Raw genomic sequence first — 26,557 nt, forward strand, 5'->3', positions numbered from 1 at the left:
TTAGTGAATAGCACACGTCCTTGTTCCGGCTTTTCGCCCTCTCTGAACCGCCGTAAACACGACAGCGTAAAATTTTAAGTTGGGTTAAATTAGTTTTAGTCAGTTGTATGTTTCACTACAACCTCGCTCCCAGGGAGGTCCCCTACCTATCTTTGGGGCGGGACTCGGCGGTGAAAAGCCCTGGGAACGAGGTTGGCTTCATTAAGTTATTGGCAATGACCCGTTATATCTAACAACGCAGGCCGGAACCTTGTGCACCAGTCTTTGCGAATACTGTGTGGATTCTTCAAAAAGGGTTGTGAGTTTGCAGTCCTCATCCGCTTGAAAGCCTGACCCCTTGCTGATGTAATTAACAATTATTCAATGAGCGCGCGTTGGATATGAGATGGTAAAAACCCAACAAGCGCGAATGAAATAATTGTTTTATTAAATTCCTTAAACTCCAAAAGTTTGGAAGTAGGTAGAGAAAATCCGAGCGAAATTGAAAACAGTTGATGAAGATGCAGTGTTGTGTGATACCTGGTGGTCAGACAGACGCAGGCTCTTTTTGGATACCAAGAGCACTTACTAAGTTCTGCTTTCTCCACATAGATTTAAACTGCGAAAAAATATCCGTCCACTGGTAAGCACTATCGATAGGAAACCCGGGTATCTGGAGGTGCGCAGAACGAGCGTATGCGCAATAACAAAAGTAGGCACCGTCTTTAGGCGTCAGTGGCCTCAAAACTGACCTTCACACTAATTTCATCTCGCTGTTTTCATTTCTGGCATCAATTTTGTAACACGACCACTTTTTATGGTTGACAAGGACAGGTGACACTTTCATGCAAGGGCCTATTGAAATGAAGAGCTCCTTGGTTCAACTACAATTCATATATAGGAGCTGTCCCAGTATACCCAAATTGCTGTTTTCACTTTATTGACCAATTGGTGTGTACTGATGCGTCGTCAAGATGGCTCAAGTTTGTGGAATCAATGAATTGTAGATCGTGACCAAGTTCGAAACAATATGGCGTGACTACACAAGATCGTGTGACCAATAAAACGCTAGGATCCAGTCTCTTTAATTCGTCTGCAATGAACATGGCTTCAGACTCCGCAACACACACTGTGTGGCAATGGCTGCTGTACTCTTTTATAGTTGCGTTGTACTTGACTGTTACAAAAGCCGACAGAGCAACCAAACCACCTCACATCTTATTTGTGCTAGCGGATGACCTGGGCTGGAGCGATGTCGGATTCCATGGCTCAAAATTACAAACACCGAATATTGATAAGCTGGCTTCCAATGGGGTTATTCTGGACAATTACTATGTTCTTCCGATTTGCTCGCCGACAAGAAGCGCGCTGCTGACAGGAATGTATCCAATCCACACAGGTAAGTGTATAGCTCGAGAACCTGTTTTAAGAAGAGGGAGTGTGCAAGCTATATATAAGTACTTGTAAACTTACGGACTTTTTTGGGGGCGAGTCTGGAATTACGTCACAATTAAGCACCTACCGGTAATTGCAATGACCAGATACGCTAGTCAACAGCTCACAGTGTTAAAACCTGTTTTGAAATACGGCAAACTAAGAAGAACTTTAATGCTCGTAAACCTTTTTTTAATTTCGTTTAACAACGGTACGCCGAGTGTCAATATATCAGCGCTTCAACATTTTGTTTGCCAACCAAATAATTTGTTGCGCAATGTGGGAGTTTTAACACAGCCGGGGCAATTGAAAAATTACTTTTTATAATTAACGTACGTAACAAATATCATATAAAGTAGAGCATCTACATACGTGTGTGTTGCTTGACTGCTTGATTACGAAAATGACTACAATGTCATCGCTATTGTTTTCTTGAAACAAAGGACCGTATGCATAATGAAGTAGGGACCTGTACGGAAATCTTGCCTTTTTCTCTTGCAACTTGGAGTAATCAAGCAAGACTGCAAATTGCACTGGCCCTACTGGCTCGTCTTTAGTCATGATTATTTATTTCAAATTTTATGGCACTCAAAAGCATTTGATCACCTATACAAATAAGACTTTGCACTTTCCTAGTTCAAGTCTGACAACATATGTTATGATTGTTTTTGGATGCTGCTTTTTTTTTTAAACCAATCAACCAGAAAAGATTTGGTTATTTTTTTTCATTGTCTAATGACTATTGACATTCACGTAACTATGTGGTTTGAATTTTTTTTATTAATTTTAAATTTCATTTTGAAAATTCCAGTTTCATTTTCTTTTAAAAGCTTTTAAAATGATAAAGTCCTTTTTATTACGTTTGCCAAAGAGGAGTATCAAGTATTTATGAGTCATTGAATCAATGAGGCAATGAGTTATGAGTCATGAGTCAATGAGTCAGTGAGTTAGTGCAGTTACCCTAACCCATAAAATGAAAGCTAAAATTTCAGAGAGTGCTTAGGCCTAATCACTGAAACGAGGGCTTAGGCTTAATCAATAAATTATTGCTATATTGACTGTGAGTCTCATTGACTCGTGACTCGTTGACTCATTGACCATTTGACTCATAAATAATGTTACCTCGCCACAGAGGGGTATTTTACTGTTGGGTGATACATCACACAATTTAGACATCCAGGTATTGAACTGTCTGGCAACAAATAACTTCTGTTTTAATGTTTCCGAATAATTCACAGGCGACCCAAACACATAATTTGAATGCGTAGTCAACGTAACAGTTTGTATCGTTTATGTGGGAAACATGAAATGCAGAAAAAAAATCGACAAATCCTAGTTTACAGCAAGGAAAATGCATGACATAAACTTACTTTAACTTCATATTGTGTCCTTGTGTCAATAGACCATATTCGTATTCTCAGTATTGGACTGGAACTAGCCTGCAATGGAGGCTAATGCGGGGGAACATATTAAAAGGGTATTTGCATTTGAAAAGATTTCCCCGCATTAGCCTCCATTGCAAGCTAGCTCCAGTCCAATACCGAGAATACGAATATGGTCTATTTGAGATGCTCTGAGCTAGTTTTGGAATTCAAATGCTCGGGGGGTTGCCCAGGGGGGGATGTTGAAGCTTCACTTTGGCTGGTACATTATAGTCAGGATTTTTTGCTTTGCCTTTCTGGGCCTGTTCAATTCAAAATATATATTAAGAGTAAATAAGAGACTTCAAGTTCAAATTCAATAATACGAATTTAACCTTCCCTACTAGGTATGCAGCATTTTGTACTTCTTCCAAACAGTGCATATGGATTACCCCTAAATTTTACAACATTGCCACAGAAGCTCAAGGAATTAGGTAAGAACTATCCTGTGAATGCGTAATTTTTCCTTTGTACACTTTAAATTTGTAACAGAATTTTTTCTGATGCCACAAATATGATCATGGTCAGATCACCATAATTAATTTGCATATGAGGAATGAATTAAATTATGATTGAATGATATATGAAATGGATCATATGAACTGCAGATATGAAATCAAGTGAAGCTATGGTCACTTGATTTCATATCCGTAGTCATGATCACTTGATTTCATATCCGCAGTTCATATATGATCCATTTCATATATCATTTCATCATTGATTCATTCGTCATGGGAACATTAGAACTCACAAATGACCAGCTCCCAACGTCAGTGGCTTCATAGCTCAGTTGGTTAGAGCGTCGCACCAGTATCGCCACGTCACGGGCTCATTAACCCTGAAGGCCCGTTGAAGTCCTGAATTTTTCAGGCTTCTCTACACAGTTGTACAGTGTAAAAGTTGCATTCATAACTGCGAGGATCATAAACTTCACTTGATTTCATATCCGCAGTTCACATATGATTCATTTCATATATCATTTCATCATCTATAATTTAATCATTTGTCAGAAAGAAAAAAATTCCTGTCATTTTTAGAAGAAATAGGCACGCATTGGGTACGTGTGGTAGTGCAGTAACACAGCACTTTATTCCATATTGTCAACTGTCTTCCAGGAGATTCAAGTTTTTGCGTAATATGTAGCTCTAATAGTACACAATATTGTTTGGTATTGTATATCATTGTAGTGCCATGGTAGAAGTCGTAGGTAAATAGCCCCCTGGGAAGACATGTGGTTACTAGCAAAGTACTAAACCCAGAAAGATTGAAGAAAATAAAAGGGAATTGAAAAACTTTGGCTTTTAGGCTGACATGCTGATCATTTTCAAGTACCCTCATAACTTCTTTACACCACAAGTTTAAGCGTGCACGCTGAGCGTCCGACAGCTTAATATAATACAAAAGTTCACTGAAATTTTCCCTGTCCGGTGGGGTTAGTATCTGGATGGTTGACCTAAAAAATATACCACTATGTAACTGAAGCATAGGACCAAAAAGTATATTTTACCGCTCAAAAATGCAAACCAAATAAGGTACACATTTTGTTAGCTTGCTTTATGCAAAACAAATATAAATGCAAAAGAAGATTTCTGGACGGTCGATCGAGAATAAAATATTTTGCCATCAGCAACAAAATATACGACATGAAAACAACATTAATTTTGAACCACGAATATGAAAAGTTACCATCAGTTGAAGTTGAAGTTGAATTTTGTTATTGTACTTGTGGCTACGCAAGTATATCGCAAAATCGAAAGTGAGATCGTCAATTCAGTGGGTGCCGTGATCAAGTTACCGCGGCATGAAATTACTTGCAAAACAGTGAAGCATCTTTGCCAAATGATGGCAAGATACAGAGTTTTTGTTTTTGTTAGTTTTCTTTTTCTTTCGAGTGTTGTAAAGTTTGACATTAAGACATAGGCGAATTCAACACAAAGATCACAATCACCCAACTCTTGAGGTTGACCAGTGTTTACTCTTCAAGATGAGGTTATTTATCACCAGGTAATTCCATCGTTTTGGAAATAGCAGCTACTTTATTATTCATCAGCGTCAAAATTTTTTTGCCGATTTTGGGGCTCGTTTTGTGGAAACTCAAGCACGCTTCCAACAGACCTGTTTATTTTCGTGAACCCTTCCTATTTCAATTGCGTGCGTGCAAACAAGACGCACAATCCGTGTCACAAAGCATATGCAATTAAATAAATTTCTGACAGTTCACATCAAACCCTTCTTGAAAGAACCTTGACCGTAAATAATGAAACACAAAAGAGACAACATGCTTTTATTCAAATAATTCTCCACGGTCACATTTCCAATTTTTTTTTTACCTTTGCAGAGTTGAGTACAAAATAAATGTAAATTGCCAGGCAACTAAGATACGACTTCAGTAAACACGGTGATGCATTTAAGGCATTCAATTCCTTTAATGTTTGTTAAATCCATAAAAAAAATTGCCATTTGATTTCGGTGTTGTATACAATACCAAGTTAGTAAAATATTAGAAACAAAGCTCACTTGATATCCAACGGCGAAAAATGGAATTGTTGTCGAAGACTATTACTCGTCGCTTTAAAGATTCCGGATATTTATTTTTCTCCGCCTGTCTTGTTTATCCAATTGACGTTCCATTCTTCAGCTCCATGAGGGTATATTTTGTTTAAAGATCCACTAAAACGCCATTCGCACTACAATGACTTTCGACGCCATTGTAGGTTAATTAAATGTTCTCCTGGGTGCACCAGAGAAATCTACGCATTACCCCAGCCCACTCAAACCTACAAAAATCTATGCACAAAGACACCACTGAGCAGGGAAGTGCCAGGCAAGACTTTTCATGACACGAAAAAAAATAATAAATCGGAGAAATTAAACGCAGATATTCCGACTGGGTTTGGCAACCCAGTAATAAATTGTTGAACAGATGTCATCAGGAGCTAAGTTATGAAAAGCCTGGTATGCAATACAGGGAAGTCTTCTGTTATACATATAATGTATAGATGATTTTGCCATGCTGAGAACTTCATGTTTTGGGGTAGATATGCTGATATTGTGAATCAGTCTGGCAGCACGGATGTGCGAGTCCTCGAGGTCAGCCAACAAGTTGGAAGATCCCCACAAAGATATACAATAAGTCGCACTTGACAAGATACCTTTGAAATAAATAGATTCCAAAGTGGATCGGTTGAAGATCTTCATCTGTTTAAGTTTAGAAATCTTTGTGTTGAAGTTTGAAGTAACCATTTTAATGTGAGGAGACCAGTTAAGTTATCAATTTTGACTTCTAAGCAACATGAGTCTGATTGGACCGGTGAATGGTGTTTTTGGTCAGCGGTGAGCGTCTAACAAGATGGACGCTTGTTTTTGAGCTCTGTCATCTTTGCACAAAAAACTTTTAGCCTGCACGCAATTTTTATCTTAAACATTTCGGTATAGTTTTTCCAAGTATGGCTGCCGCACTATGTAAAGAAAATCAAGAGCTCAAGCAACAGATTCAAACACTTTCAGTGGAGTTGGAGAGTTTGAAAAGTTTGATCACGCATCAGCAGAATCTCATGAAACCCAAGGCACTTCTCTTGATGCAGAGACAAAGTCGAACCTAGAAATATCATATTGATTATGTTGCCTCTAAGATCTGCACTACTTGCTGTTCTATCAAGTTTCTGAATTCTCTCAAGTTTGCGAGTATTGCTCTGCAATCTAGCCTGTCATGGTAATGTAGGGTGATCTGGTTTCAATGGCACCCTTGTCGAATATGTTCCATCCTCCTGTCGTCGCAGCTGAGCTCTAAAATCTTCATGAAACATTCCCTTACTGTAGTCTGTGAGCCCCAGTGCTTCTTGCGAACACATCTGATTGAACTCGTTATGAATTGTGCATGCAAAGAACTCTCTCAGTCTCAGTGTTTGCCAACTGAATCTTCCCGGAGTCTCTACCAGGACCATCCATGGTCCAAGGACCATCGTTTCTGTCGTCTTTATCCTCTGAACATCAGTGGCACCAGAAATGATATGCACAGGTAGCCTGTCTTGATCTGATATTTAATCTTCACTGAACACAAGTATTTTAATCCGAGGATTTTTACTCTTCTGGTCTTCATTCCTGGGGTTTGGAATGTGTGTCAAAACAGGTTTCTCAGCATTAGCAACCTGTAACTCCATCTCAAAGTTGTAAATGGCGCCAGACTTAATTTTGACCTGATACAGTTCAATGTCCTTACACACAGTTCCATACGTCTGCTCAATAACTCTCTGTTAAACTCGTTGCGGCTTCAGATTTAGTCCAGCTACTAGATCTGAACTGATAAATGAGCTCCCAGCTCATGTGTCCAGCATTATCCTGGCTTTCACTCCATTCACGTCTGCCAGTACCAGGGTGAGACGAAAATGAAAAGATGAGGTTGCCCTTCGGGCAAGCTGTTACTTGTAGTTACTAGCCCGAAGGTCTGAGGAGGTAGCCCGAAATTAAATTGTTTATAAAATATATTTCGGTCGCTTTTGTAAGCAGAAAAAGTCATGACGTTATTTACGGACGCGGTGCAAAACGTTGTCACGCTACGATAATTTGGCCTCATAACATTATCATTTTCTCTCAGGAGCTTTCTGCTACACACTTTTTGGTATAAAAGCTCAATTTATCATCAGAAAAGGGGAACCAACGGTGCTTGCCCATCAAGCTACGATAAGAAAACGCTAGCCCGACAAGTCATTCCACTAGCCCCGGGCTATCGGACAGCACTTTCGTCGCGCCCTGAGTACTGTTGCATGTAAAGTGGTCTGCTGTTCGAGCCCTCGAAAGTACTTGTCATGCGACCCCTTGGTCTCATCAGTTTCATCTGACGATAACGTAGTTGTGGCTGGCTTATCGCACAACGATGTGTGGTGCGTGGGCCCACATCGACCACAACCCTGTGATCCGCACTTTGCAGCTAAATGCGATGACGTGGTACAATTATAGCACAACTTATACTTCTTCAAGAACTCCCTGCGACTTGCAACGTCCAGGCAGAAGCATTACAGGAACCTGCAAGCAATAAGTTATCCCTCCTTCTATCTGAGCTCTGGGAACCCTTTGGGGTCTTTGGGGTTTTGCTGCCTATTTCGTTTGGCTAAGGGTCTCTGTCTGTGTACTTTCTTAAATTCTCCACCAGCTCCTTCAGCCGCCACTCCTCCCATTCATCATCCCTTTGAGCCATGGATTCCTTCACAGTGCCCAACGTATCCATTATGCTGTATACATAGCTTTGGGCTCTCTCAAATTTGTTCATGCAGGCAAGTGTTTGTACTGTCTGAGACAGCTTGGTATTTTCCTCAATCTGTTTAGTATTCATAATGTTTGAGAGAGAGACTCCAGTTCTTGGATCAATATTTGACCTTGTGCATCTTTTTGTCTTTGCCAAAATTTTCTTGGCTTCTGCATAGCCCTCAGCAGTATGAGGAAGGCCCAAAATACAATCCTTGGCTTTTCCTTTAACCAATTCAATCAAATAATTGAACTTCCTAATATCAGAGAGAATTGAGCCGTCTACCTCTACTGGGAATTGGTTCCAGAAGCGTAACCAAGCTTTAAAATCGCCTCTAAAGGAAGTGATCTTGTATTTTTGCAATTTGTGATTTTTCACCCTCTTTCTCCAATTTATGTTTTCCCAATTCTGACTCGATCTCAAAACTCTTCTTCAGCGAAATCTCCTCTTTCATGAGTCTATTGTTTCCCTCTAGATCTTCTAATCGTACCTTCAACTTATCCCGTAGGCTCCTCATGGCTTAAGATCCTCTTTACATTTTCTATTGTACTCTCTTACCTCTTCCAGTGGTTTCTCCTCGTCCAGTAATTCATCGGTCACTTCTTTCACTTTTTCTTCTAAGACCCCGTTTATATGAAGAAAGTTGTCCTGGGTAGAAGGGTCACCCACCTTGCCGGGCCAACTTCTCCCGACCGTTTACATGTGTAAAGTTGTCCCGGTTGACCGAGTCATAGTTAACCCAACCAAAATTATTCATTGACCCTGCTTAATAATTCATAACTTCAATATCCCTCTTTCCGCTGGATTTCTATTTTTTAAATCACTCACACGGTCACCGTTGACTTAGATTTAACTTCTTTGATAGCAATTTAAGTCACAATGTTCGTTTTAAAGATAAAACACGGACTTCAATTTCCGATACGTGGAGTAGCGTCCCGGCTGACCGAGCCAAAGTGTTTATATGAAGAAAAGTTGGCCTGGCTAGTAGGGTGACCCTACCGTCGAAAAAGGGTGACTCGTTTAGGCGGTTCACCCTTCTAGCTGAGCCAACTCTTGCTTTCTCATGTAATTGTTCGCTGCGCGTTTTACATGGAAATGTAAGGAAATTTGGCTCGCCCAAGGTAGTTCGGGTAGGCGAGTGACCCTTTTACCCTTTCTCCATATAAACGGGGCCTAACCCTCCAACAATCCTCACATTTCTTTCATACATGTATTCCATAGTAATGTCATCCGTGTCTTCTGATTCCAAAATCTCCTGTATCTCATACTTGTAAAAAAGTGCCTTGCGTATCTCCTTTGAGAACATTTTAACTTTGTCCGCCCATTGAGGTCTCACCTAGACTGACTCGACTCGTAACTCACAACTGTCCTGACAGGGTCGCCACTTTGGTGTCGGAAACCCGATCCACGTACACCAGTAAGGTATCTCTTCTTAGATATTTCGTTGTCCTTCAGCGAATAACCACAGTTTATAGCGAAAACATCACTCTTTTTATTCACAAATCAAAGGCTCCTTGGAGCAAACTCATTCATGTTTATGCAATATGAGCAACCAACTTGATGAACCCCCTTAATTATTACTAGTATCAAATTTGTTTGTCCGTTGTTGCAGGTTTTGTTTGGTTTCGATTAATTAGCACGACAACCCTTATTACTAGGTTGCCATATACGCGATATATTCACACAACACGATGAATCCACAAAGGGAAAAAATCTCACAAAAACCTTTTCGAGCCAAAAATGTTATTGCAACAAACAACATATTCGCTATTAATTAGAGTGAAGAAAAAACTTTCTCTTTCATTGCGTGCGTGCGAACAAGGAATACACGTCGTGTCTTAAAACACGCGCAGCTAAATAAATTTCCCACCAGTGTTCAGGATCAAACCCTTTACTGAAGAACCATTTCCGCGAATAATGAAGCAAAAAACGGACAACAAGCTTTCTTTCAAATCATTCTTGATTAACAAGAATGAGTCAAAATTCCAATTGTGTTTATTTTTTACTTGAAGACTGAGCAGAGTCGAGTACAAATAAATAAAATTATAAATAGCCAGACAACAGAGATCCGACTTCTACTCAAGGTGTTCGTTTCTTCTACGAGTATCCAACCAAAACAGCAAACAGAGAATTTGCCATTTGGTTTCAGTGTTGTACATAGTACTACAGTAAAGTAAAATATTAGAAATAAAGCTAACTTTGATATCCGACGGCGAAAGATGCAATTGCCGCTTGTGTTGTTCATCGAATTGACGTTCCATTCTTGAGCTCCACAAGGATATATGTTGTTTAAAAGATCCAATAAAACACCATTCGCGTTACATCGGCTTCGCCGCCATTGCGGTGTTCGAGTCCCATCTAAGCCGAAGAAAAATGTTCGGGCTCGGGTTGGGCCTCAAGGGCATTTCGACGAAGATCCGTTAAGCCCACGGCCTACGGTACACACCAAATGCCCACTCTGCAATAACTCATTCATTGCGCATGCGCGCATACATGAGTTAAAGGCCCACTTTCAACCGACAGGCTTTTCGACCGTTTGTTTTTGTTATGGAAATTCGCATTGCTTATCGTAGCAATCTAATTGGATGAATTGCAGCATAAGGTGGAAATTTCATTTATTATATGGCTGTGCTCACAAGGAATGGGAACTACCGAATTCACGAATTTGATTGGCTGAAATCGATATTGAGAGCAGTCTAGATTTCCCATCTAGACCGGCATCAACCGGCATCTGGACCGGTAATGTTTTGGGGTGAAAAAGTTGCAAACTAAAATGCAAAAAATATTGAGTTTTTTTCCTACTACCAATATTTGTTTATGGAAGTGCCAAAAAGCTTGAAAAGAAAAAAAAATACACTTTGGCAGAATCCAGTTCAGCTCATTGCCGCTCATCGCCGTTCGCAAGCAAAATGTCATTTAGTACAAACTAGTTACGTTAAAATAATTAAATTGTTTTTGTTTGCCATATAATAAACATCTTATTAACCGAGCTCAGTCAGTCCGTATGGGGGAATCTTGACCTCGGTCGTGTGTACAGATCTCACTGCGTTCGGTCAGTACTGACAACTTCGGTCAATATTCTCCCATACAGACCTCCTGCTCGGTTAATAAAGAGCTAAATATGAAAATCAAAAGTCCAACGTGACACTCGTCAGCAAAAAACTGCTAATGTGGCCATTCTGAAATCGAGGCTCCACGTGATTGGGGCCGTGCCCACAGTAATGAAATGCAATCAAGCGTGTCCAACCAAAACAAAATTCTAAGCGTACAATTTCAGAAATTAGGTTTTCAACAACTTTGCTCTGGGTATCAGTTATCCAGCTTACCCTGGGGTTACAGTATGCTGTATTTGTACTGTGGCTAATATGAACCCTAACCTAACCTAACCTAACCTCTACCCTCACCTAGTCATTAAATGGCTGTTACACTCCCATATTGCGGGTAGCCTTGAATGTTTCCTGGAAAAGCCACACCTCCAATGAAGAACTTTATGGAGATTTGCCGAGTCAGTTGGAGATAATTTTAGTAGCAGCAAGAACGATGAGGCTCGCTGGTAACTGTGAAAGACATGCATCCCTACCTCCCATCACATAAACTCGTCCTTTGGGAGACAGCCCACGGCCATAGAAGTAGAGGACGACCAAAATCAACATTAGTTAATATCTTAAAGCTAGGTCTACGCTGATCAATGTAGATTCTTAATCCAGGCGTTAGAGGCGCTGGTGCATGATTGAAGAGTCTGTAATAAGCTTATCAAGGCTCGGTCGTGGCCGACTTAGTTTGTAGTAACATGAACGATGAGTAAGCAAGGCAAATAATAATATTTAACAATTATTTCATAAGCGCGCGTTGGATTAGGCTCGATTTCCAGCCGTTTTGGGAAGCCGGTATCATCCTCCTTCCAACGTGTGGTGTGGGGCAAGGAACGCGGGCTCCCAAAACGGCTGAAAATCGAGCCTAGCGTTGGATATGAGATGGTAAATAGGCAACGAGACGCGTAGCGACGAGTTGACTATAACCAGTCTCATATCCAACAAGCGCGTATGGAATAATTGTTTTATTAAATTCCTTAAACTCCGAAAATTTGGAAGTACGAAATACGAGCGAAAAAAGCGAAAAAATCCGAGCGAAATCGAGAAAACTTAACTTGATGAAGATGCGATGTTGTGTAATACCTTGTGGTCAGACAGACGTAGGCTCATCACAAAAACATTCTTGCCTTTTCCCGTACTTCTAAACGTCGGAGTTGATCCAAACTTTCGGCAAAAAAAGTTTTTTTTTTCTTCTTTGGCTTTATTCAAAGAGAAGTTTCGCTTTCCGGCGAAAACAATTTTAGCTTAGGAACACTTAACGCAATCATTTACCATGTAAGGTCAAACTAATACCCTATTCACACCAACAAGACATGTTTAATTAAACTGGGTTAACAAAATGAAAATCAGCCACAGAAAAACGTAGGACTTATTTTTACATGAGATTGAGGTAAGTTTCAATACATGCTTTGACCTGTGCTAAATTTTTAGTCGACAAAAAGCAGTATACATGATTTAAAAAGAAAAACTTTGAAACCATGTTTAACTAAACATCTTCAAAACATGGTTATAAGGTGTTGTGTGAATGGGGCAAATTAGATTCCTTTAATGATCCTTTCACCCATAAAGCTGCCCTCATTGACGAGTAGAATAATATTGTCTGACAGTAGGCAGAGTAAAGACTATAAGTATCACTCTTAAGGCTGGTTTCCAAATAATCGTCCCTGTCGCTAGAATCGTCTCTGTCGCTTGAAAAGAGCTTCCCGTGGTGAAAAACGACAGACGCGATTGAAGTGATTCTTGCGATACCTTCAGTTGGTTCCCATTAAATCGTTTGTATCGGATCAAATGGTAAAAAAGACTGGCACTAGGAATTTTTTTGCCGACTAAATCAAAATTAAAATGGCGGCAGTCAATCGAAGAAGAAGACTTGGCTTGTTATTTGCTTCTCCGTGTTATTTTGCGAAGAAGAAGAGAGAGAGAAAATCGAAGAAAGCATCGGTTTTGGGTTCGGCCTATTTATGGTTCTTTTGTTCTTATAATCCTTCGAAACTTTGTTATGAAGACATTCATACCGCTGTATTTTTTCCATAAATGTGGAGGTGTTATTCGAGTTGCTTGTCGCCGTTTTGAAGCGTGTATATGGACGTGAATCAGGTGCATCATGGGATATGTCCCGACGCTTCTATCGCTTCTATCGTTTGAACCCGGTTTCCATTAAAAACATGTGATCGCTTGAGAGTCATTTCCGGTCGTCTCTGTCGCAAGGATAGAACTCGAGTCTATCTCGGACGACTGATTGTTTCTGTCGCAAGGATCGTCCCAGGATCGTCCCGGGTGATCGCTAGAGCGTTTCCATATGATCGTCCCTGTCGCTTCCAAAAATTTGAAGCGACAGAGACGATTCTAACGACAGGGACGACTATTTGGAAACCGGGCTTTAGGAGGGAAAGAGTCAAGGGTGACCCACATGTTGTGAAAAGAATGCAGGTAAAGTTCTTCAAGGAAAACACCAGAATGTGTTTGATACAAATCAGGACAGATTTATCTTAATCTTAATTGATCCCTGGGAGTGAGACTTGACAAATTTTACCCTTTCTAGTGCTAGACAATGTGACTTGTCAACTGAGGGCATTCTAAGGCGTTTGAGGTGTAAATGATAAGCATGCAAAAACTATGTCCACTTTATTAATTAACCCATTGATCCCTGGAGGTGATGCTTAACAGATTTTACTCTGTCTAATGCTTGACGATTTGACTTGTCAACTGAGGGAATTCTGGGGCATTTGAGGTGCAATGGATTAACTACTGTTATGTAAAATATTAGATATTCTGTGGTTGAAACCATTCTGACTTTGTGTCCTGAGCTGTGAAACCTGTTCTACTTTTTTGAAGGTTTGTGTGATATTTGCTGCATCAGTGAATGCATGGGTCTCTTACATTTGGATGTCAGAAACAACAATATCTCCAGTCTGGACTCCTTGAGTAGGTTAAATTTTAAGCTGCATCATATAGTTACAGTATAAGAATCATACGTTTCTTTTAGAATAGTAAAAATTAATATTATTACATTTTCTGAAAACAATATGCTAAAACTAATTCTAAGAAATGTACCTGTTGCCAATATTTGTAAGATATTGTGAATTGCCGGTCATACATGTAATATTTTAATTAATATGTGCCGCTAAATAATAATTTAATAATTAATATTTATTGATTTACACAGCTTAGATTGATTGGCATGAGCGTACATTACTTACATACTTTTTTTTTGTTTTTCGTTACTAGGTGCGTTGAAGCTTCTGGAAACCTTGAATATTTCAAATAACAATTTATCAACTCTAGGTGAGCCATAGATGATATTATTCCAATTTACTATTATGTTGAAAACAGTTTGAAATATTTATGTATGCTGGTAAGGTATCACAATCATAGAAGATCCAAACCTGTGAACACTATAGGGTGATAAAGAATGATTCTTTTGAAAATCAAGTGGTGTTAAATCACAGTTCATACACTGTAGTTCCTTGCACATTGCCAAAGATTAGATTAAAATTAGGTCTCAGTGGGGTTCAAGATGGCATGAAGTTTGAACTGCTTATTGTGGTGTACAACATTATAGCATTTCAGTTTTCAAAAGACTAGATAATTGGAGTTCGTTCAACAGAAATGAGGTGGCAGGCAGCATTAATGAAGACAATTTTTATTGTTTACTCACTATCATGTGTCATTATCCTGTCATTGTCATTATCACATAAGTTTCAGTATTGGGATCAAATAGTGTATTGCATTTTAAGCTTTTGATTTTGTCACTGAAGTTTTTTCAGGTGGTCAAGTTGGGGGTTTATCAGAGGATTAATGTTAAGAATTAGGTAAAAATACATCTAAGAAAATGAGTGGGAGCTACAGCTGTACCCAACCTTTTTTGCTTTAATTATTGGTCCCTGAGAACAATCCTCTCTATTTGTGATTTCATTGCAACAGAAGGAGTTCAGGAGCTTTCAAATCTTTCCTCTCTAAATGTGGCTGGCAACATAATAAGAAGGTAAGAAAGAATTCAGAATATGAAAGAAAGTTAGAAAATATGCATTGTGCATTGTGCAAATGACGATGCGCTTTTGGAAAAATGTCCAAAGGAGTTTAGCCAAATCACGGCTGCTTGGTACGTAATGTAAAGAAAGAAAGACTTTCGTTTATTGTGGTAACATTGGGGAAGTGGCATGGAAAGAAGCCAACAAAAAACCAATAAATTATTCATCTTTTTTTTCATCCACTTGCAACTCAACATGCATGCACTTTGTACAATCTTTTACTTGATTGCCTGTCTTTTACTGTATGAGGGCATTGACGTTATTCCTCTAGAATATTGTTCTTTTATAGTACATGCATTAATCCACCCCATGTCTACTTGATATAGCACCGTGCTGCATAAACCGTTTACATGTACTCTGTGAGGTTATTATTGTGTTTGGTAACCACTTACTGTGAACTTATCTTGTGCTATTATAATGTGTTGCTGGGCTCCACAAAATAGTTTTACAGACACGTGGTGACTTTTGATCTAAATGAGAATGCAACTGTTGTGAACACGAGTTTGACCGCAAATACAGTAAGTCATTAAGTTTATAAGAAGCATTAATTGTGTGTGAATTTTGGGTTTCCCAAACAGTGGGAATTTACTAATCATTTACAGTGTACTGAGCCTTGAATGCAATAATAGTAATGTTAATTTTGACCCTTTTCTTTAATCTCAATTTATAGCATTGACAGCCTGGCTTGTTTGTCCAAACTAGAAAAGTTAACAACGCTGAGACTTCAAGATGCTGTTGAAAATCTGTCTAATCCTGGTAATGGTTGCCTAAGCTATTTTGTTTGTGAGATGAAAGTTAACTACATCACAATCTCCGCCCCAGAGCTCATCTCTTGACTGAGGGAGAGAAGAGCTCTGGGGAACCCTGAAACAAAAAAAGTGTCTTCTCATTGGTTTTCGTGAAGAACAATTAAAAGTGGCTCTAATTGGTGCATTCATGTTAGCAGGAGGAGCGAGCAGAAGCATCTTCTCCGATATAGAGTTTCCTAGAGCCTTGGGTCGATCCAAGGCTCTGGTGACGAGAATGACTATATCAATAATAATTATTATTAACATGTTACTGCTCCAACTAAGTCAGAACTGTCTCTATTGGTCGACAACCTCTTTGACGCATTTACGGCTCTGCTAGTCGATGAAGGACAGTCATGTAGATTGTTTGTTATTTAAAGCCTGGTTTTCGTTAGCGACGCAAGAACAAGTGCAAGCATAAGTGGCTTATGCTAAGTGAAAAGAAACGTCGACACAAGAATAAAAATGGGCACGCATTGCGTACGTGTGGTGCAGTAACACACAGCTTTATTCCATATTGTCAACTGACCTGCGTTTTGTCTTCCAGGAGATTCAAGTTGTCTTTGCGTAATATGTAGCCCTAATAGCACACGATATTGTTTTGGTATCGTAAATCATTATGGTGCCATGGTAGATGTCTAAGGTAAATAGCCCCCTGAGAAGACATGTGGTTACTAGTAAAATACTTAAAACCAGAAAGATCGAAGAAAATAAAAAGGAATAGAGAAACATTGCTTTCGGGGCTGACATGTTGATCATTTTCAAGTTCCCTTACAATTTCTTTTTCACCACAAGGTTAAGCGTGTACTCAGAGCGTCTGACAGCTTTCTAAGACAAAAGTTGACTGAAGTCAAGGCCTGTCTGGTGGTGTTAGTATCTGGATGGGAGACCTCAAAATATGCCGCTTTTGTGCCAGAAACATATGACCGAAAATTCTATTTCAACGCTCAAAACTGCGAATTAAGCAAGGTACAGATTTTGTTAGTCTGCTTTATGTAAAACAAATATTGATGCAGAAGTGAATAAATATTGGCACACAGTTAGGAAGGAAGTTAGAAAGAGCAGAAGGACGTTTTCAAGAAGTGTCGATCGAGAATAAAATATTTTGCCATCAGCAACAAAATCTGCAACGTGAAAACGACATAAATTTTGAATTGCGAATATAAAAGGGACCATCAGCGAAAAACATTTTTGCCACGTTCAATTTTTCTATTGTACTTTTGACTGCACAAGTAAGTGACATCGAATTCAGCGGGCGCCGTGATCAAGTTACCTTGAGTGTTTCTGGCGAAACAGAGGATACATCTGTGTCAAAGTGATGGCGCGACACCGGGTTTTTGTTAGTTTTTTTTCTTTCTTTCAAGTGTTATAAAGTTTAACAAGAAATGTGCGAATTCAACAGAAGGATCACAATCGCCTAACTCTTGAGGTTGACCATTGTTTCTTCAAAGTCAAAAATTTACTTTCCTAGACGAGGTTATTTATCACCAGGTAATCCCATCGTTTTGGAAATAGCAGCTGCTTTACTATTGATCAGCGTCACAAATTCATGCCGATTTTGGGGTTCATTTTGTTGAAACTCAAGCACGCTTCCAACAGACCTGTTTATTTACGTGATTTATGCACACGCTGCAGGCCTATTGGCACTACAGTGCACTACCATAGAAATTCAATCACGGCATCCGCCATTTTGTTCAGATTCTCAGACACGGGGACTCTGGAATGAGTGCTTTAATTGGCCAGACGCAGCAAATTTCTTTGCACTTATGCTGTGTTTTGTTTTGACACAACGCAAGCGAACGCAAGCATAAGCGCAAGCGCAGGGAAAAGGACCAATTTTTTCGATCCTTGTGCCTGTCCTGTTTTTTTTGGTGAACCCCGTTTTCACGGTTAAATAAGCGCTCTGCTTGCGCATGCGCTTGTACTTGTGTGGTTAGTAATCGGAAAACGAGGCTTTAGAGCATTGCACCGGTATCGCAGAGGTCATGGGTTCGAATCCTGTTTGGAGCCACTTGAAGCAAGAGATCATTGCTTTAGTTGCCTAGATAGAGCGGTTTTCAATTGAGTGTCGAAAGTAATTAGCGAATTACTTTGGTTTTGCATTACTTCACTCAGTGATTGGTTCAACGTTCTCGCGCCATTTTTTCAACCCATCAAAAGTGAAACCAAAACCAATAGTGGCTCGCGCGTGCACATTTTCCCGCGCTTTGTGTCGGCTACGTGTAATTACTTCCGAGTTTTGATTGGTTTACTGGATTGTCTCCGTCCTTTTTGATTGGCCAAAGTAATTACTTTGGTTTTGGTTTTACGACACTCAATTGAAACTCGCTCTAAGTGCGAAGATCATTAATATTCCTCTCTTTCGTTTAGAGATTTGTATGTACGTAATCTAAAATAACAACATCGTGACTGTTTCTGTTGTTCAGTTTGCCTGTCTGAAAATTACAAGAAAGCTGTGTGTAGCCTTCTTCCGAAGCTAAAAACTCTTGATGGTAAGTTGGTAAGGGTCCGCTTATGCTATTTCATCCCGGGAAAATTACATGCCCCAGTTGCTCAAACGACGGGTAGCGCTATCCGCCGAATTAATCACTATCCAGTGGATAAGTAAATAATAGCGAAACGAATTGCACTATCCAATGGATAGTGATTTATCCGGTGGATAGCGTTATCAACCTTTTGAACAACTGGGGCCAGAAGCAAAAAAAACAAACAAACAAACAAACAAACAAACAAAAAAACACAACTCGAATTGAAAGGACATTAAAAAGCGCCGGCGATGATTTTTCCCTTGATTAGTGTACTTCTCTTTGTTTGCTGGGGTAAGTGTCGTTTGGACGGTTCCATTTTTTGTCTGTGCACGAAATTCAGAAATATGGGGTGTTTTTTCGAGTCTAATTCTTCAATGAAAGGCGGTATGGAGGTACAGCGGTGGTCTTGAAAAGTGTAGGACGAGTAGAATATCCCTTCCCGAGATTCTTGATTTCTTTGGCTGTAAACTGAAACGTCACTGACAAGATTAGCAAAAAGGGCGCCTTCGTTGCCCGCAATAGGACATTTGCTTTACTGCCATATTTGATTATCTGATTTCTCATGATATAACATGTAGACTCCCTATGATTCATTTAGGTGAAAGAGTTAGCGGAAAAGGAGCTGACTTGTACGAGATGTGCGATGAAATGGAAGCCATAATTCGAGGTTAGGTTTTAACGTAGAAAGCGGAACCATGGAATAGAAAGCTTAACTTATGTAGCGCTTTTCAATAACCCACTTTCGATATATTAAAATTCGTCCTAAACAAAAGACATCATCTTGAGGCCCCTGGGAATAAACTCACAAAAATCATTATATTTATTCCCCAGAGAACCTCGAGATGATGCCTTTTGTTTAGGACTGAATTTTGATATATCGAAAGTGGGCTATTGCATGGCTAAATTGATTGGTTGCGCATGCCTGTCGTGCTGTGTATGAAATTGACTCGGTGATCCATTACAGCTTTCTGGAATCAGGCAACTAACTTCTAGAATCCAGGTCCACCGAGTACAAATTCATTTGGTAAGTTTTGGAGCCGTTTTTTTTTTCGCGCCCTGAGCATCCCAAAAAACTAGCTCTTCATCAGCAGAGGAACATCGCCCCTTTGATTGACCAGAGAATAGAAACGAGTAGCACATACTTTGATATAAAAAAACCCTATTTTTTCGTCCTCTGAGCATCTCCCGAGAACAAGAGCCACGTCGCCTCTTTGTTCGACCAGAGACGAGAAGCGAACAGACTAATAAGTTTGTACTTACCAAGAAGAGAAGGAGGGCGTGGGCTAATTAGTGTTGAGGACGCCATAAATACTGAAGAAAGAAATATCAATGTCTACATCAGCCAGAGCCAGGAACGTTTGGTGAAAGCTGCATGGAAGAGGAAGAATGTCGATGAAATTGAAACACCAAAGGAGTATAAGCAAAGTTAGAGGGAAAGAACTGAGGACTGGTCTGGAAAGCAGCTGGATGGGCAGTTCAAGAGAGAGATAAAGGACCTATCTGGTGTTTTCTGGAATTGGATAAGAACTGGTGAACTGACGAAGGAGACAGAAGGGCTTATTGTTGCCGCGCAAGACCAGGCACTAAGAACAAACGCCGTAAAAGCCAGAATCGAAAACCAAAATGTATCATCCAAATGCAGAATGTGTGGTAGTCACGATGAAACTGTGCAGCCTATTTTGTGTAGTTGTTCCAGGCTTGCGTAAACAGAATATAAAAAGAGACATGATGTTGTTGAGCGGGTCATACATTGGGAGTTGTGCAAGGAATATGGAGTTGAGTGCAGTGACAAATAGTATCAGCATTCCCCCCAAAGCCTAGAAGAGAATGAGGAAGTAAAACTGTTGTGGGACTTTACCATCCAAACAGACCGTGAAATCCATCACAGGAGGCCAGATATTGTAATTCAGAAAGAGAAGGCAAAGGAAACAATCCTTGTGGACATAGCTGTTTTTGGAGATAGCAACGTACTGCAGAAAGAAACTGTAAAGTATGAAGTGCCAAGACCTGGCAAGAGAGATTAAAGGGATCTGGAAATCAAGGACAAAAGTGGTTCCAGTGGTGATAGGTGCATTGGGTTCAGTGTCAAAGAAGCTGGCAGGCCACTTGGAGCAACCAGGAATAAAGGACCGAACAAGAACGATGCATAAGTCGGCACTCCTCGGATCGGTACATATCCTCAGAAAGTAGTGCTGGAAGTCTTAGGTCTCGGGATGAGACTTGACTAGATATTTCTCCCCAGGGAAAAACCCTGTGCTTAATTGCGTAATTCTACATCATCATCATCATCATCATCATCATCATCATCATCATCATCATCATTATCATCATCATTATCATAATAATAATAATAATAATAATAATAATAATAATAATAATAATAATAATAATTTATTACTTCTATTGCGCAGGTTAACAAATAGTTTGATCAAATGCGCATTACAATATGAATAAATAGAATTAGAAAGAAAGAATAATATAATATAATAACAGTCATAAGTAAGGCTCGTGAATACTGAATAAAATCCAAGTGTGAGGACTAGTATGACACATGCATTAAAATACAACTGTAGTAAAATGAGAACAACTCAAGCTAAGATCAATCCGACTAAGGTGTTCAAAATGCTTCGGTAAAAAAGTGCGCTTTAAGGGGGTGTTTGAAATCGTTTATGTCACTCTTGCTTCGCAGCTCTTCTGGGAGAGAGTAGTGTCATAGTAGTTCCATAGTGTAGGAGCTGCCATAGAAAATTGTATGTAAAACCGTAAAGTTGGTGATTTCACGTCGTTGATATGCAGAGTACCCCATCGCGTTTGCACGCGCAGCACGGTCTGCGCTTCTTTCAACCAGTGAGATAATTGTTTTGTGGTGCTGCCGTTGACGTATCTGTCGGTCTTCTGAGAAATCGCAAGTATAGCAGTCCTGAGGTCATGTGGAAACCGAAGATTCTGAAAGCTGTGATATCGGTTTGCATCGATATCGTATCGCGTTGAAGTTCCTATGACTTACTTTTTCGATTTTTCTCTACTGAACTTACATATGAATCCCAAAACAATTTGCCAAAATATTCTATGATTAAAGCGTCTAGCGAGTTTTTAATAAATTTATACGGCAGACCCCATTCGCTGATCAAGATGACCGGATGGTTTGAATGGCAGGTTTGTGTGATGTGGATGTGTTGTAAATCACGTGGTCTTAAATCTACGTCACGTTTCTTGGTCAGTCAGTAAGAAGACCAAGGCGAATGGTGTGCTGAAGTTGGCGGAAAATGTGGAAGTTTTCAATAGCTAATTAACACGCTTGTTTAAATTGGATAATATTTAATGCATACATACCTTAGTTGACGTAAAGATTACAGAAAAAGAGGCTTGGGCGTGTAAATGGACTTAATCGGCCTCTTGCGCAATGAATTTGCGCGTGCAAGAAGGTTTCAAAGGCTGACGTGGAAAACAACATCGCGCGCGTAAACCGTTCATGTGCGCGTGTACATAGCTACTCTTTGTCCGTCACAATCGCCGAAAAATTCAGCGAAAAGAAAGCTACAATAATCAACTTTTCAGAGGAAAAGCATGGACAGTCTTCCAGATGAAATTATTGCACAAATTCTTTCTTTCTTTCATCCGGTGTATGAAGATCTGTCGGGTTATTCGATCATCTGTCGAAGATGGGATCGCATCATTCAAAATACAGGACTTTTATGGAAGCACATACATCTACACGAAGATAGAGATGCGAAAGAAATTTTGCAAGATGATTACGCTGGTATATTGTGTAATTGTCTCAGGCGATACCGTGACTTTATCCAATGCATAAAGGCTGAGGATCAATCTCTATTTATCCGCCCTGAACTGAGACGACTTTTGCCGTCGCTTCCGAACTTAAAAAGCCTCAACGTCCCAGTTTTGTCTTGGAGCAGAGTTTTCGCTCAATCGTTAAAATGCGCACCGGTGTTAAAGTCCTTGACCATTGATGACTACAGAGCGCTTGTTAGAAGACGTTCACATTCGGATAACGCCCGAGCGAGAATTCACAAACGTGGGATTCGGATGTGGGATTTACGCGTACTCGCAAGGCAATTCACCTCCTTGGAGTCTCTGACTCTAAACATTAGTGCTTTTAAGCTTTATCGACATTGCATTTTACCTGTGCTTGATCAATTCACATTGAAAGAGCTTCATCTCGAGTGCGCTCCATACGGAGTGGATGAGCTTTCGACCGAAAGCGTCAATTGTCTTGCTCCAATCAAGTCCTTAATGAATTCCCACCATGCCTCTACTTTGGTGAGTCTTGATCTACATTATCTTCCCGTCACCACAGATGACCTGGTGTCTTATGTCGGCAATTTTAAGCGCCTGAAACAGCTGTTTGTGGGTGTATCGGTGGAACAGAACGTTAGAGCGCCCAGTCATGTAATCTTGAAATCTGAGAGTCTTACCACACTGTTTTTAACCGGCTTGCCGAGCACAAATATAAAGGCGTTGAAATGTGTCATGCCTAACTTGGAGGTGCTCCTTATCTCAGAATGCCATAATCTTGTCTCGCTTGAGGTTCATGCAATGAACATTCTCTCGCTCATCTTGCAAGGAAGTTGCGTTTTAACGAACATCAAGGCAGACTGCAAAAGTATGCATGATTTTCTTATGTACGAGTGTCCTTCGATAGAACCAGAGATGCTGCAGAGTTTTCTAGCAAATTGTCCGTATATCAAACAGATGGAGCTTTCGGTTGCGGGCTGGGAGGTAATCGAATTGGGCAGATACAATTGCAGGAGCTTAAGGCAGCTTATAATCCGCGATGTGACAATGAGCCTCTCCAAGCTCAAAGTAGACTGTCCTACTCTTGAATATTTTAAATGTTCTGGTGACGTCTCACCCGCAAAGCAAAAGAACAGCAGATCTGTAGCCGGCTGTGATATAGAAATCCACGCTAAGTCTTTGAGGAAATTCCAAATGTGCGATGTTGGTTCCGCCAATCGTGTCACCCTTAGCTGCATCAAGGCTAACGTCATTCAAATCACGGGCATACAACCATGGCGTAGGCCGCTGTGCGTAGAGCTGAAGGCATCGCGGTTGATCGACACAATTTCCCTGAAAGGGGTGACTATTGGCATGATCTACATTAAATCCACCTCTGTTGAGAACGTCATTATTGAGAAATGCTCTCTCGCGGGCAACAGCAAGAATGGTCGAACCATGCGCTTCAGATGCGACGAAATTCGCGCACTTCGACTGTTGCGTTGTCGTCGCATGAAAAGGTTCTCTTTGCACGTTAAGAGTTTGCAAAACCTCTCCATCGATTCTTGTGCAAACCTCCGCGATCTTGATGTCAGCGCGTCAAGACTTTGTCACGTGAGAATTGATAACTGTCCTTATCTGGAGCAATTACATGAAGCAATTCCACACCATTCCTCTGATTTTTCTTTGAGCCACTTCAGCAATAGATAAACAATTGAAACGATGAAATAGTACAAATTTACTAGAGTTGTACGTACGGTTTTGACACTTTTGTAAACGATAAAGTCAGGTAAAGTTAGATATTATTTTATTGAAGATTAATTAGATTTTGAGAAACGGGGAAGAACAAATAAATTCAAGTACAAATAATGCGGTTGACATTACATTAGCATATGCTTTTATATTATGCTTGAATATGAATATGATACGTGTGGCATCACAAAATCACCGTACGTAGAACTATAATCCTTTGTTTTTGTTTGTTTGTTTGTTTGTTTTTTTAAGAGGGAAACAGGAAAACTAAGAGCGAACCTCTTGTGTAAAAGAACAAACTTAAGTCGCACATGACCAGAGGATGGGTATCGAAGCCGAATCTCGGCCATTTTCCCCCATTTGGTTTTTAACTTCTTCTAGGTCTTTCACTTATTACAAAAACAAAATTTGGAAACCAACCATGTCAGCCTTGGATGGCTTGATAAACTTGATTTCTGCCATCCAAGTACCCATGCCTTCCTAAATTTATTTTGATTCTTACTATTAGAGTAGCTTGTTCCTATCGCCAAGTTGGTTTACTTTACTTGTAGTAGTCTAAATTTTAGGCTGCCTTTTTCACAATGGAGTAGTGGCCCAGTGGTAGAATGCAGGGTGATCAGCCCAATCGAGCGGTCATGGCTCTAATAATGGTTCATATTGATGTGTTTTAAGGGCTTAGCAACTGCTCATTTTGCAACGATGATCTTTATACACCTTATTCCAAAATGGCCACTGATTTATGCGGATACAAATTGGCCCTTGTTGCCTCGCTCAAGATAAAATATTCTTTTGAATTTTAAGCTTAAGAACGAGGCATCAAGGGCTAATTTGAATAAAAACAAAATAATATTTGAATGGCGGCCATTTTGGAATAAGGTGTATTAGTGTTAGTTTCACCTAACCAAAAAATGCTCTGGAGCGGATTCAAAGCGACCTTCACAGCTGGAGAATGTTAAGGGTGGCCCTGAATCCTCACAGAAAAGATCACTAATTGGGGGGTCACTGAGTTCGTTTTTGAGATATAAGCGTTGAAAGACAAATTACAATGTGTTTTTAGATGTTTCTTTTGTTGCCATGGTAACCTGTTACGTCATAGTGACGAGGACATCATCTGAAGGATTTATTGGTGTTTCATATGGTACATTGCCGTTTCGTAAAAACTTTGTGTGGATTGAAAGTGATTTTGAGTCTTCTTAAACAGGAGAGGTGGTTCCCTCTTAGAAAAACGCGCAGTGTTTTTTTTAGCGGCTAAAAAAATCATGCTCCTTTATAAGGACAACCTTTTTTTGTAATTTTTCATTGTGAATTAGAGTTGTGTGGACTTCAAAGAACACAGGTTTACCCTGAGAATTAGCGGTTGCTTATCTGTAAAAAAAAACAAACCGTTTGAAATAATAGCGACCTTGAAAATTGGAGGAGGAGGGCTACTACGAGTACGCGTTCTTCGTACTGAGCCTGCGCATAAGATTTGGATGCCGACATTTTTCGAAGTGCGCCATTCTCGTCACCAGAGCCTTGGATCGACACAAGGCTCTGTGAAACTCTCTCTAGGAGAACACGCGCCTTAGGGTTCTTATAGCCAAAAACTGGTTATTGGAACCTTACGGCGCCTGCTCACTCCTCGCGCTAACATGGATGCACCAATTAGAGACGCTTTTGATTGTTCTTCACGAAAACCAATGAGAAGACACTTTGTTTCGGGGTTCCCCAGAGCTCTTCTCTCGCTCAGTCAAGGGAAGAGCTCTGGGGTGGAGATTAGAAGTGCGCGTACTCAGAACGCAAAAAATCGGCCTCGTCCTCCGAGTAAAGGTCCTATAATATAAGGTTATAAATCAACGACTTTACAAATTGTTTACATGGAGCGTTTCTGCTTTTTATTACACATAACATGAGAATTTTATTCCATAAAGCTCATTTGTACAAATCTATACGCTTTATATTCACATGTGAAAAGCCTACAAGCCAATGATAATGGCGTACAGCTCTTTCACGTGTGAAAGTATACCCAATCAACGATAGCGTAAAGCTAAGGCCTTTCCAAGCCAACAACTCGTGCATCTCATGCAAATCATACGTTGTTATTGAATTAAATGAAATTTGCATTTGGTTCTATTGTTAGTGAGTTTTTGTTTCTAATAGACCATTTTACAGTTATAGCTAAGTAACCTGGCCTGAGAATGGAAGTGAGGCTGCCGGTGACCCTGTTTTAATACAAACCTTCATGCTTTTCTAATGTTAATACGGACTAATTAGAATAACAACAACACAATTTACATGATAAAAGCAGCGGGGGCTGTATCAATACAAGGTCACCGGCAGCCTCGCAGCCATTCATCGTAGGCTGGGTCGCTGCGCAAACAACTGTAAAATGGCCTATTTGCGTTCAGAAAACTATTTCTATGAAAATTCTCGTCTTATGTGTAATAAACAGCTCATGACATAGAAAGTGCGGTGTACGGGGTTGTATTCACTCGTTGTTTGTGTCAAAACCTCACTCGCTCGTTCAGATTTTTGACACAAACAACTCGTAAATAAAACCCCGTACGCCGCATTTTCTA

General features: G+C 40.0%; 2 protein-coding genes across 5 annotated transcripts in view; both read left to right on the forward strand.

The window, feature by feature from the left end:
• Window positions 1-762: 762 nt before the first annotated feature.
• LOC137992345 (arylsulfatase B-like) overlaps window positions 763-26,557 on the forward strand; it is a 26,126-nt gene continuing 331 nt past the window's right edge. The window contains exons 1-8 of one of the 4 annotated variants that reach the window (XM_068837629.1): window positions 763-1,378; window positions 3,182-3,268; window positions 14,004-14,093; window positions 14,397-14,453; window positions 15,093-15,153; window positions 15,870-15,955; window positions 18,414-18,479; window positions 25,057-25,549. In XM_068837629.1, coding sequence (XP_068693730.1) covers window positions 1,078-1,378; window positions 3,182-3,268; window positions 14,004-14,093; window positions 14,397-14,453; window positions 15,093-15,153; window positions 15,870-15,955; window positions 18,414-18,479; window positions 25,057-25,196 — 888 coding nt within the window. In that variant the 5' untranslated portion in view covers window positions 763-1,077 and the 3' untranslated portion in view covers window positions 25,197-25,549. Of the gene's footprint in view, window positions 1,379-3,181; window positions 3,269-14,003; window positions 14,094-14,396; window positions 14,454-15,092; window positions 15,154-15,869; window positions 15,956-18,413; window positions 18,480-19,113; window positions 19,183-25,056; window positions 25,550-26,557 lie in introns of those variants that run through there. The other 3 variants (XM_068837630.1, XM_068837631.1, XM_068837632.1) reach the window with 3 other exon arrangements.
• On the forward strand, window positions 21,022-25,010 carry LOC137989268 (uncharacterized). Its single transcript, XM_068835108.1, has one exon. The coding sequence runs from the start codon at window positions 22,083-22,085 to the stop codon at window positions 23,955-23,957; it is 1,875 nt and encodes a 624-aa protein (XP_068691209.1). The 5' UTR covers window positions 21,022-22,082; the 3' UTR covers window positions 23,958-25,010.

The sequence above is a fragment of the Montipora foliosa genome, chromosome 2, assembly GCF_036669935.1.
Source record: "Montipora foliosa isolate CH-2021 chromosome 2, ASM3666993v2, whole genome shotgun sequence".
NCBI classification, from domain to species: domain Eukaryota; kingdom Metazoa; phylum Cnidaria; class Anthozoa; order Scleractinia; family Acroporidae; genus Montipora; species Montipora foliosa.